At 36.6% G+C, this 13,117-nt stretch overlaps 1 protein-coding gene and 1 long non-coding RNA gene across 3 annotated transcripts in view; both read left to right on the top strand.

Moving 5' to 3' along the window:
- Positions 1-13,117, top strand: part of LOC131970452 (uncharacterized) — a 96,074-nt gene that overhangs the window by 67,118 nt on the left and 15,839 nt on the right. The window lies entirely within an intron of this gene.
- The window catches only part of LOC131970446 (cullin-5-like), a 35,128-nt gene that overhangs the window by 15,184 nt on the left and 6,827 nt on the right, over positions 1-13,117 (top strand). For both annotated transcript variants that reach the window (XM_059331842.1, XM_059331841.1), the window contains 9 exons: positions 621-701; positions 1,356-1,449; positions 3,534-3,664; positions 4,842-4,949; positions 8,224-8,288; positions 8,379-8,511; positions 8,642-8,773; positions 11,263-11,386; positions 12,007-12,182. In XM_059331842.1, the coding sequence (XP_059187825.1) occupies positions 621-701; positions 1,356-1,449; positions 3,534-3,664; positions 4,842-4,949; positions 8,224-8,288; positions 8,379-8,511; positions 8,642-8,773; positions 11,263-11,386; positions 12,007-12,182 (1,044 nt within the window). The remainder of the gene's footprint in view (positions 1-620; positions 702-1,355; positions 1,450-3,533; positions 3,665-4,841; positions 4,950-8,223; positions 8,289-8,378; positions 8,512-8,641; positions 8,774-11,262; positions 11,387-12,006; positions 12,183-13,117) is intronic.

Here is a 13,117-nt window from a genome sequence, read left to right as displayed (position 1 = left end):
TACCAAGGTCAAATATTTTTGGATTTTTCATTAGTTTTAATTCGTTTTTTAGAGTGAGTTTGCTAGTTTTAATTCATTTTTACTTTTTGGAAAATGCTTAATTTTTATTAGATTTAGTGTTAGTTTTAGTTTTTTGTAATGGGGTACTTGTTGGGTGCAAGATTCAAAAAAGTCACAATAACTGTTTCCTTTATTTCCTTTGTCTGATCCATCTCAGCCCCAATAAGTTAATTAAGTCATAAAACCAGATAGATGAAATAGATTTCATATCAACCAAAAAGGTTTACGTATGAAAAAAGTTGACAAAGACGAAAACTAAGGATATTTTCACTATAATTTTAGTTTTAGTTAGTTTTGTAACCACATAATACAGTTTTAGTTAGTTATCGTTTTTTTTATTTTTATTCTTGTGTTTATTTTTATTTCAGTTAATGAAAATGTTTTTTCAATTCTAGTTCTCATTATTTCGTTAGTTTTCGTCAACTATAATAACCTTGCTTTGTACATTATAAATAATTAGCATCAAGCTAAATTTAGTGAGTAGAAAATAAATATTATAAATATTCATAGAGTTAAAATGGCCGGTTGATTCAGTGTTTGTGTTTGGTGTTTCTCTGCAGGCAGATGCAAAACTGAGAGAAGAGGAGAAGAGAGCTCTTCGATATCTAGAGACATGTCGTGAATGTAACTCTGTCCAAGCAGTAAGTGTCTCTGACAGCATCTCAAGAATCAAAACGTACTTATCTTTCACTTCCTTCAGCCAGTGATTTTCAGGTAATCTTGTAAGATTAATAGATGCTTGAGAAGGATATTGATATTGATGAGAAATCTGTCAATATTTGCTTTATTTTTGTAACACATAAAATGAACATTTATGATAGTGATGTCTTAAAGATACCTCAGTTAATACTTTCATCTCATAGCCAAACCTATAAAATACAGAAATCCCCTTTTTTTTTTTTTTATTTACTTTTTATTCGTTTTTTCTTAGTAACATACACATAAGTGCCAGTGGGCACAGGAACATACAACATAACATAAACATAAACATAACAAGGGGAGGATTGTGCATTAAGTAAAACAGCAGAGTCGACATAAGCACATCATACATAAAAATATAAGGATGCTGCTTGAAAATAGCGAAGTAATTAAAAAAAAAAATTAAATTTAAAAGTAATTAAAAAAAAATCTTAATAGAGGGTTTGATGTTATCTTTGCGATCTATATGAAATCAGGTCTTACAGTTAACACATAGCTGAGCCATTTTGACCAGTTCTCTTCAAAAACATCAGTTTGGTTTCTTAGTTTAAAGAACTCTCCTTTTAAGGTAGTCTTTGCTCTGTGTATCCTCACAGCTTATGGAGTGTTGTGTGAACGCTTTGGTGACCTCGTTCAAAGAAACCATCCTGGCTGAATGTCCCGGGATGATCAAACGAAATGAGACAGACAGTAAGTACGGCTGCAGTGACGACAAATCAGTGACGTGGTTTATTAGGTAGTTCCTTGTCTCGTTGGTTGGTAATAACACTGACATCGTGTCTGGTATTATGCTTGTTTCTCTTACATCAAATGCTGGAAAACTTCCTCCAGCTCAATTAGTCGAAATCCGAGGTTCTTGTAATCGGTCCTACCAACCTGACTGGCGACCTGAAAAAAAAACAAATCTTGGGAACCTGTCCCCAAACATCAAGCATGCTGCCCGCAATCTGGGTGTTTACTTCGACTCAGAGCTCTCTTTTTACACAAGCATCACCAAGCAGTGGTAGAAGAAGTATTAGGATCCCTTACTTAAGTAAAAGTACTAATAAAACACTATGAATTTACTCCACTACAAGTAAAAGTCCCTGCATTCAAAACATACTGAAGTAAAAGTACAAAAGTATCAGCACCAAAATGTACTTTAAGTAATCAAAAGTAAAAGTACTCATTATGCAGAGTGGACACACTCAGATTGTTTTATATGTTCTAAATATATTATAAGATTATTTGTATTGATGCATTTAAATAAGTAGCATTTTAATATTGTCCATATAGGACTAATTTTAACTACTGAACACACAGTTATATTTTATAAATTTGTAATCATATTAAATATTTTTTTTCATGTTGAGCTCATGTTGAGCTTTCATTGTCAGCTAAATGTAGTGGAGTAAAAAGTCTTAAGTCAAAGGCCCTCATTTATCAAATGAGCGTAGAAACAAGCGTATATTTCATCTTACGACAGGGTTCACGTGTGATTTATCAAATGATCGTATCTCTCCAATCACATCGTGAGAATGAGCGACTGTTGATAAATGTGGCGGCTCAAAACAAGCGTCATTTAAATATCACGCCTTAATATATATAATATACATATAATATATACCTGATTCAGATAGCTTGCCTCGAGAGTTTCCGACACTGAAGGACGCAATACGGCCAAGAAGAGGATTTTTCCCCTCTAAAGTCAACTTTATTAGCAAAGTGCACCGTTACAAATAACAACAGGAGGAAATAGACATTTTACAGAAATACGCAGCGACGGAGGTTTATGAAATAAAAGTACTTATAGTTATAAACTCAAACAAGTTCAGTGAATATTTTACATTTGGAGCACAGACTTAAAAGTTTCCACAGCTTTTTGGTTGAAGAAGGTAAACAATATTTTTAAAGTAAGTTTTAATTCTAAAAGAAGAGGAATTTCTCAGAGTCAGAAAGTGAAACGCTGACGTCCAACAGCAGCAACACAACAAACTGGTTTTGTTTGGCAGCATAAAAAGTGAAAAGGAAGGAAATCAGTGGTGCTGTCAGCAGAGTAGCAGTGGAGCATTAAACTCCCGGCGAGGTTTGAGTAATTAATTTATACATCGTGATATATAAAGCCTTATAGCCAATATAATATCCAAATATTGTTATTATTATGATGGAGATATATTATTCACCTCTTTATATTTAGTAATAATTCTGTCCCAGTCAGAGGAGCGTGTGGCAGCGCTGATTGGAAATGTTTCTATTGGGTCAGAACCGCTGGTGAAGGAGACGCTGACACTCCGGTGTCGGAGCCAGTTAACGGTAAACATTTAATAGCAGAAGACAACAACATTTAATATCCTCAGCTAGTATTCTGGTTAAAGAATTTCACGGTAGGGTGTATTTGGGGTGTATTTATTTTAAATGCTGTTTTAATGACAAATGATGTAGCCTAAACATGTTTTGCTTTGTCACCATTAAAAACAAAACACCACAGAGTTTTATCAGCTCCAGGCATCGATACTATAGTCTGAGATCAGTTCTCAGACTCAGACGTGTGGACTTCATGCTGACTCAAACCTGCGTACACGAGCTGAGAGCAGACTGAGATCTGATCGTACCCTCCACTCACGTCCAAACTGATAAATGCCGAGCCTTGTAGAAATGATCGTACGCCCACTTTACGCTCACTTTCTGTCGTACGCTCATTTAATAAATGAGGACAATGAATGAGTCTGCAAGTGCAAAGAGAAGTACAATGTGTTTCTTATGTGTAACACTGGTTTTCTCCCCCCTCCAACCAGAGCTGCACCTGATGTTTTCTCTCATGGACAAGGTTCCCTGCGGGATCGAGCCCATGCTTAAAGACCTGGAAGATCACATCATCAATGCTGGACTAGCAGACATGGTGGCTGCCGCCGAGACTATCACTACTGTAAGTGCACAAAACACACACTCTTTAACTTATCCCACCTCAGCTCATTTCCTCAGTCCTCATGTTATTTATTCTTGAGATTCTCCAACAATGTTCAATATGTACACTACCGGTCAAAAGTTTTAGAACACCCCAATTTTTCCAGTTTTTTATTGAAATTCAAGCAGTTCAAGTCAAATGAACAGCTTGAAAGGGTACAAAGGTAAGTGGTGAACTGCCAGAGGTAAATAAAAAAAGGTAAGCTTAACCAAAACTGAAAGATAATGTACATTTCAGAATTATACAAGTAGGCCTTTTTCAGGGAACAAGAAATTGATTAACAACTTAACTCTATGGAGTCTTGGGCTATTTTGTCCATTTTTTAATTCTTTTCATGTCTTTGTAAGTCATTTTGTGTCTTTTTGTGTCTTTTTTTGGTCATTTTGTGTCTTTTTTTAGTCCTTTAGTCCAACATAAATTGTGATTTTGAATCTTTTTTTTTACTTTCAAAACACTATCATGCTCAATAAAGAATTTTAAATGTTGCAAATGTGCATTAATTTCAGAGTACACTGAAACATTAAACTGCATCATTTTCAATTAAATTCTGGAAAAGTTGGTGTGTTCTAAAACTTTTGACCAGTAGTGTATACACATACAAAACAAAATATGATAGGAAAGATGAGTATATTAGTCATAAAATGTTGAAGAGGTTAAAATACATGGCTTGAATATTAAATTAAGTACTGAGTGAACTGTAACATAAATGGAAATGTGCTTACTGAGAAGTAATACATATGTAGTATATACAGAGATGTAAACAGGTGGTAAAACAATAAGTAAAAGTATATGATGTATTTTAAAATGTTAATGCATGGTGCACCGCAAATTGTGGTATCATTGTGGGATAACGATCTGTGAAATTGGATACAAAGTCATTAAAAAAAAAAATCAATTTTTTTTCAGGGAATGTAATTTAAACAAAATTAGCAGAGCCTGATCAAATTTAATATGATTATGTTTTGATTTAAAAAGTAATCCCAGAGCCCAATCACATGTAAATGATCATTTATTGGTCATCACTGTTATTGACACTGGAGGCAACAACTCCAGTGAACAAGAAGAAGATAACTGACCAAAGTCAATTTTGGACGGCAGCTTTCAGAACATGTACATAAATGTTTGTGTGTTTCTGCAGGACTCTGAGAAGTATGTGGAGCAGCTGCTGACTCTATTTAACCGCTTCAGTAAGCTGGTCAAGGACGCGTTCCAGGACGACCCTCGCTTCCTCACAGCAAGAGATAAGGTCTGTTATATCCAACCAAGAAATAGAATTATGCTCTGTGTTAAAGGCTTTTGAGTTCATTTCAGCTCACTTTTGTTCCCAAAATGTGTGTGTTCACCAGGCTTGGAATTTCGTCATTTTAGGGGCAAGGCCATTTGGCCTTCCTGTTCACACTTCTTTTAAGGGCACAAAGGCCACATGACAGGGCATAAAGGCCGTTTGGTTAAATTAAGCTGGTTTTACCTTTCAGATTAATACCTTAACATTCTCATTCACCAAGAAACATTAATGCACAATATATTAAATATATTAGAAAGGACCTTTTTGGAAAATGACAAATGAACCTGTTTTGAAAAGACGGCAAATGCATATATTTTGAAAAGATGACAAAATTAATGTCCTGCCTGAGTTCATCTAAGAGTAAGGAAAGAGAAATGCCTCCTCCTGCCATAAAACAGGAACCTGCTGAGGTGAAATCTACATCAGCTAAATGTCGAGCCCTTGTCCCTGAGGTAGGGAAGACGTTAGCGCTATCCCAACTAGCTAGCTATCGCTAGTTTTCATGACGCAAAAATGTAACGTTAAGGAGTCGACTTTAAATAGGCAAATACAATGGTAATTACCTATCAATAGTACTTTCTATAAAAACGTAAATGTTAAGTTCTGTCAAATACTACCACATACTTCAGTCACAACATATCAAAACAGCTTGTCCCGCTAGCTTACCTGTGCTGCACATCAACACATGGCTCATTTGAATATTCAAATTAGCCGGTTAGCGTTGTGTTTACTGGAACTTTGACAGGGGCGCAAAGGCCACCTTGGCTGTAAATTGAACATTTTTTCCACCCTGGTGTTCACTAAGAACTCCAAAATGTGGACTCAAAGTACAGTAGCAGCCTCTCCTTTCCTCTCTCTTGTGCCTGAAGCTGGCAGAAGTGTTACATTTTAGACAAGTAATTAACAAAATGTGGCTCTGATTGGACAGATTATTTCTCGTCTGCCGCACGACGAAGTTGTTAATTTCCTGAGTGACTCATCTTTCCTATTTAAGTCCCAGAGGGTTGTTAACCCTCTGAACCCTGGAACAGGTTCAGTGCTTTTCTTATCTTTGCTCCCGTCACATTTTTTCATTGCCGCCTCATTTTGCTCTGCAGTATAAATCCTTCACCTCTATGGTATTTCGAAGAAATTATAAAATGTCTTTTATGCAGCAGAATACTTTTATAATGGCAGATGTATTTTTAAGTTGAATATTTTTGATCATATATTTGACAAAAACTACAAGCTATACACTAAAAACAGCTTTTTTTCCAAGTGCCCACAATTATTACAAATATTGGGAAAAAATGAGTGGCTGATATTTAAATGAGACCTGTAGAATAAAGTGATTTTATTTAACATTTCCCTATTTTAAGCTTAGATTTGGTTATTTTTCCTGGCGTGAGTTTAAACTTTTTTTGCATTTGATTTGTTTAAGGACTGTTGGAAAGTTGAAAATCCCAATAAAAAAATCTGTTTTTTTACAGGTTGTGGCCATGATAAATGGTGTCATTTTGAAAGATTCTTTTTGTTGATGTTTTTTTTGTTTTAAAAAAAAAGACATTTTAACATGCTTTTCATAACGCGCCTGGAGGATAAGAGGGTTCAGAGGGTTTAAATTGTATTATAGGATACATTCACACTGCAGGCAAAAGTGGCCCAAATCTGGCTCAGATGAGACTTTTTTGTTTCACATTGTGAACAATGAAAATCACATATAATCAGATTTTTCTCAGATCAGATCTGAGCCCCTTTGATATTAGGTCCTAAATCAGATCCAGGTCTGATGTTTTAAATACGACAGGAGTCTGAACAGTCACTTTTGATTCACTCTACAGTGATGTCACAATTCTGCTTTTTCCTCATCCTTCTTCTCGTTATTATCTGCTCATAAGTGTAAATACTGACTTCAGCAGCCTCCATGTTTACTTCTGTGCACGGGGTGCTGCATGCGACATCTTTGTTATTGTTCTTCTGCGGGTTCATACGGATCAGTTCAGGACCGTGAGCAGCTCACACTGGAGTCTGATATCAGCCACATTTAAAACATAATCCCTACGACAGAGAGTGAGCGTAAAGTGGGAGTACGATCATTTCTTTTTTTTCTCTTTTTTTTTTATTCTAAAGATTATTTTTTGGGTATTTTTCATGCCTTATTGAAAGAGACAGATAGAAAGGGGGTGACAGAGGGGAAGACATGCGGCAAAGGGAGCTCAGGCCGGATTCGAACCCGGCTCTGCTGCGTACGATCATTTCTACAAGGCTCGGCATTTATCAATTTGCGCGTGAGCGGAGGGTACGATCAGATCTCAGTCTACTCTCAGCTCGTGTACGCAGGTTTGAGTCAGCATGAAGTCCACACGTCTGAGTCTGAGAATTGATCTTAGACTATAGTATCGATGCCTGGAGCTGATAAAACTCTGTGCTGTTTTGTTTTTAATGGTGACAAAGCAAAACATGTTTAGACTACATCATTTATCATTAAAACATAATTAAAAATAAATAAACCCTGCGACCGTGAAATTCTTTAATCAGAATACTAGCCGAGGATATTAAATGTTGTTGTCTTCTGTTGACCATCATTATTATTATTGTTATTATTATTATTAACTTGCTTCACCAGCGGTTCTGATCCAATAGAAACATTTCCAATCAGCGCTGCCACACGCTCCTCTGACTGGGACAGAATTATTACTAAATGTAAAGAAGTGAATAACATCTTTCCATCATACTAAAAACAATCTTTGGATATTATGTAGACTGTTAGGCTTTATATATCACGATGTATCAATGAAATATTCCATCCTCACCAGGAGTTTAATGCTCCACTGCTACTCTGCTGACAGCACCACTGATTTCCTTCCTTTTCGCGTTTTTTTGTGGTTGCAGCCAGGAGGTAAACAATGTTTTAAAGTAAGTTTTAATTCCAAAAGAAGAGGAATTTCTCAGGGCCAGAAAGTGAAGCGCTGACGTCCAACAGCTGCAACACAACAAACTGGTTTTGTTTGGCAGCATAAAAAGTGGAAAAGGAAGGAAATCAGTGGTGCTACGCTCGTTTGATAAATGAAGGCCATTGAATCTTTAAGTCGGTATGTGTGAATTGGAAAACTGTGCACAGAGAACTTAACTCTTGGAAAATATTTAACCCATTAGAAACGAAATAAACGATCGATAAATAAAACAGTCACTACAATCTGATGAATATACAATGTAAACAGTCACTTGTTTGGTTGTTTCTGGTCTTCTCCTGCAGGCTTACAAGGCTGTTGTCAATGACGCCACAATTTTCAAACTGGAGCTGCCGCTGAAACAGAAAGGGTGAGTGGAAACGTCTTCTTTGTCTTTTATATATGAAATGTTGTGGTGTGTACTGTGTGTAAATGTGTGTGTGTGTCTCCATTCAACCAGTGTGGGTATGAAGACTCAGCCAGAGTCAAAATGTCCTGAGCTGTTGGCAAACTACTGTGACATGCTCCTGAGGAAAACTCCTCTCAGCAAGAAACTCACCTCAGAGGAAATCGAGCTCAAACTCAAAGAAGTGGTGAGTCCTGTTAACGGGAACAACTCGGGGCTAACTGACTTTTTGGTGATCTATTTTCAGACTACAGTCCTTTTCTTTTTCCTTTTCCCGCTCTATTCTTCCACTAATTCCTTCTTTTATCTCCTTGCAGCTCTTGGTGTTGAAGTACGTCCAGAATAAAGATGTGTTCATGCGCTACCACAAAGCTCACCTGACCAGGCGTCTGATCCTGGACATATCGGCCGACAGCGAAATTGAAGAGAACATGGTGGAGTGGCTGAGAGTGAGTTATTCTTCAACTCTTTGGCAGACACTGAGGCCCCATTTACACGAGGACACTCGCGGTAAAAACGACAAACTATTTTATCAGAAGTGCCTTTCGTTTAGACGGTGACGGCATTTTTGGGGCTTAAAAACGCAAAAATCTGAAACCACCTTCCAAACTGGAAAAGTTAAATCCGCTCCACCGTAGCGTGTCGTCTACACTGACAAGACACAAAACTCTGATCTGATCTGCTCACGTCACGTATGTGTTTACGTCACATACATGCTCCAGTACAGGAAATAAACAAACGTGGGATTATTTCCTTGCGTGGGACCTTCAAGCTGCTCTGGCAGCTCTAATAAACTTACAGGAGTCTTTCCACCAAATGTCCAGGATATGTACAGATAGTATTAGTGAACAGAGAAGGATCTGGAATTACCTCCATCACATTTTGGATGCAGCAATTGGTCGGAGGCGAGCCAGACGGCTGTGAACGAGACCTGGGAGATCTAGTGATGGAGGAGAACTTTGTGGAAGGAGTAGCTGATGAAAATGTGTGGCGTGAAAACTTCTGCATGCCCAAAGATGCTCTTATCGCTTTAAGTGATGCCGCCTGGCTGCATACAATCGAATTTCACACACTTTTGTGTCACCGTATGCAGCAGATTTCCTCCCGAAAACGCTCGTCTAAACGTGGAATAAAAAGTGAAGACGCGACGCCACTTTTGCGTCTTCTGTTCAGACCGTCATCATGTAAACGTAGCCTCAGGCATATAATAAATCCTGGAAGTAGGAGTTGCCGCTGCACATCAGACAGGCCTCCTCACTGTCTCATTTTAAATCTCTTCTTAAAACCCACCTCTTCTCATTGGCATTCAACACCACGTAGAGTGCTGATTTTATGTTTTTTTTATGTTTTTATGTGTATACATATTTTATTAGTGCGGGCAGTGCATTTTATTTATTTGGTAACACTTTACAATAACCATCATTTATAAATGGTAAACAGATTAGTTTATTAATGTTTAATCATCATTTATAAACCGTATATAGACCATTTAGAATGGTAAATACATAATTTATTAATGTTAGCTAACTACATCATTCATAAATGACAAATAGATGGTATATTAATGTAAGTTTATAGTTACTTTACCATTAACAAACAATTAAATTATAATTAATAGTTTATCAATAGTTTTAGTTGCACTCATTTTAACATTTTTAACACCATGTTAAGTATGTTAATGATTTTGGAATGATTCATATACCTTTAAGAAATTGGTTTTAAAAGATTAAATATGTATAGCACTTTGTAAATGGTTAATAATTGGTTTATAAACCATCTATAAACATTACTTAGTTGGTTATTGTAAAGTGTTACCATTTATTTTAATTTTATCATCTATCTATTTTATCATATTGTATTTTAGTTTTTTATTGTCTACTTATCTTTTTTTATTGTGCTTTTATTGTGTTATTCACCTGTTGTGTTTCTGTGCAGCACTTTGAAAACCCTGTTTTCTTATAAACGTGCTATATAAATAAAGTGGATTGGATTGGAGTGCTGAAGCTGCTGCAGCACCCCCTATTGGCGATGGACAGTAACTGCAAGCCCAAAAAATTCACTAAAAAATCAATACATATAATTTTTTTTAGAGAAAGAGGCAGTCAATCAAAATTGGTTGTTTGTTAAATAATAATAATAATAATAATAATACATTCAATATGTATAGTGCTGTACTCACAGACACTTTATTTCAACAAAACAATAAAAAAGAGGAGTATACAAATGAATTAGTCCAAAAGAAGGGAGAATAAGAACAGTTTGTCAGTGGTTGGAGGCAGATTTGAAGAGGTGAGTTTCGAGGGATTTCTTGAAGATAGAGAGTGTGTTGTGGTTGTAATCCACCCTTGTTTATTATGTTAAATGAATGATTTCATTTGAGAACATTCAATATATTTTCTGTGTATCTGAAGTGAAAAACGGCGCATAAAAAGCTGTTGTTGCGCAGAACAAGCCGTTGGAAGAAAATGAGTTTAAAGACGCACTGGTGTATTTGTTGCGTGCTATCTGAAAGCTGCTCACTTTGGTCTTGGTTACAATTTATATTTGGCCTATGTATGGGCTTGAGTAAAAAAAAAAAAGAGAAAATAACACTAAGATTAAAGATCGATTAAAACAAGCACTACACATTGCAATAAATAGACAATAAATAGATCACATAAATAAGTGTAAAAGCCATGAATAAATTGCAAATGCCTGTTGATGGTTCTGAAATGTTTTCTTTAAAAAAGTAAAAAAAACCGTGCACAACTTTTTGGTGCTGGTGCTGCTGGGTGATCCGTTGTTTAGGTCACTTTCTGTCACGTTAGTTCTTGAAAAACATCTGAAAATAGGAACACACTGAAATAATTTGTCCATTCCTTTGTCGTCTTCCTTTCTCTTTCTCTGTGTTGCTCCTTATGTCCTGTGTGTGTGTTTCTGTGTTTTCCCGTGGTTCTAGGAAGTGGGAATGCCTGCTGATTATGTGAACAAGCTGGCCAGGATGTTTCAGGACATCAAGGTCTCTGAGGACCTCAATCAAGTCTTCAAAGAGATGCACAAACACAACAAGCTGGCACTGCCAGGTAACGCAAACACACACACAACAAGCATTCATTTAGCATAAAACACCCGAAACCATCTTGGAATACAAATCAGTGTAACATTATCTCTTTGCAGTAATGCGTCCCATTAATTACATTTTCTTACCATCTCTTGTTTCATGGAAAATGGAAACTAAACGTACAAATATTGGTTGACAATGTACAGTACAGGCCAAAAGTTTGGACACACCTTCTCATTCAATGTGTTTCCTTTATTTTCATGACTATTGACATTGTAAATTCATCAAAACTATTAATGAACACATGTGGAATTATGTACTTAACAAAAAAGTGTGAAATAACTGAAAACATGTCTTATATTCTAGTAAGCAAAGGGTGGTTACTTTGAGGAATCTAAAATACAAGACATGTTTTCAGTTATTTCACACTTTTTTTTGTTAAGTACATAATTCCATATGTGTTCATTCAAAGTTTTGATGCCTTCAGTGAGAATCTACAATGTAAATAGTCATGAAAATAAAGAAAACGCATTGAATGAGAAGGTGTGTCCAAACTTTTGGCCTGTACTGTACGTAGAAAAACTGTATGGAAATAGAATTAAACACAAGATAAACCATAATTCTCCTGATTTTTCTCTGCAGCGGACAGCGTGAACATTAAGATCCTGAATGCCGGCGCATGGTCCAGAAGCAGTGAGAAGGTCTTTGTGTCGCTGCCCACGGAGCTGGAGGACCTGATCCCTGAGGTGGAAGACTTCTACAAGAGGAACCACAGCGGCCGCAAACTCCACTGGCATCACCTCATGTCCAACGGCATTGTGAGTGAGCTGTTGAAGGAAATTATGCTGAATTCCTGCTGCCAGAAAGAACCAACAATTGTAATCTCATGGAGTAAAAATTCAGTTTCTATGCCTTTGTTATTGGGTTGTCTGTCCCATTCTTATGAATATGATATCTCAGGAAAGCCTGCAGGGAATTTCTTCAAATTTGGGACAAATCAAGGGTGAACTGATCAGAATTTTGAGGTCGAAGGCTAAGGTCAGGGTGTGTTTTTGGCCATAACTCAAGAATGCATTTGCCATTCATGACATATTTTATAGCACATATCTCTCAAGTAATGCTTTTGGAGTCTTAACTGGAACTTAAATAATTAACCCATTAAGACCTCAGTCCACCTAGAAAAACTCCCTCTAAAACCTCATCACCCTTTTAAATCAACCTCCCAAAACCTGAGGGTTTTCTGGAAAACTGCACATAATGTCAACATTTCCTGAATAATACATTTTGCTAAGGTCCTAGAAGGCTGCAGGACCAGTCTTCTTGTTGTCCGGTCACTCAGATTGTGAGGACGTCCAGCTCTAGGCAGATTTAAACAAACCATACTGCTTCCATTTCTTAATGATGGTTTAACTGAACTCTGGGATGTCCAGTGAGCTGACATTTCTCTGGAGCCATCTCCTGACTTCTACTGTTAAATAATCTTTTCTCTGAGTTGCTAGAAGTGTTGGTACAATTGTAGCAGGAATAGTGATGAACCAGAGACTGGACCTCCCAGACACAGATGGTTTTTATACTATAATCACTTGACACACATCAACTGCACTCAGGTGATCTCCATTTACTAACTGTGACTCTGCTGCATCAACTGGCTGGAACTCTGTTGAATTAGGTCAGTTACTTTAAAGGGGATGAATACTTATCATTTATTTTACCTTATGTATTTTTAATATTTGACATTATTTTGTAAAAATCT

The sequence above is a fragment of the Centropristis striata genome, chromosome 4, assembly GCF_030273125.1.
Source record: "Centropristis striata isolate RG_2023a ecotype Rhode Island chromosome 4, C.striata_1.0, whole genome shotgun sequence".
NCBI lineage: Eukaryota > Metazoa > Chordata > Actinopteri > Perciformes > Serranidae > Centropristis > Centropristis striata.
The sequence above is the reverse complement of the archived record's forward strand: the minus strand, read 5'-3'. Positions and strand labels throughout refer to the sequence as shown.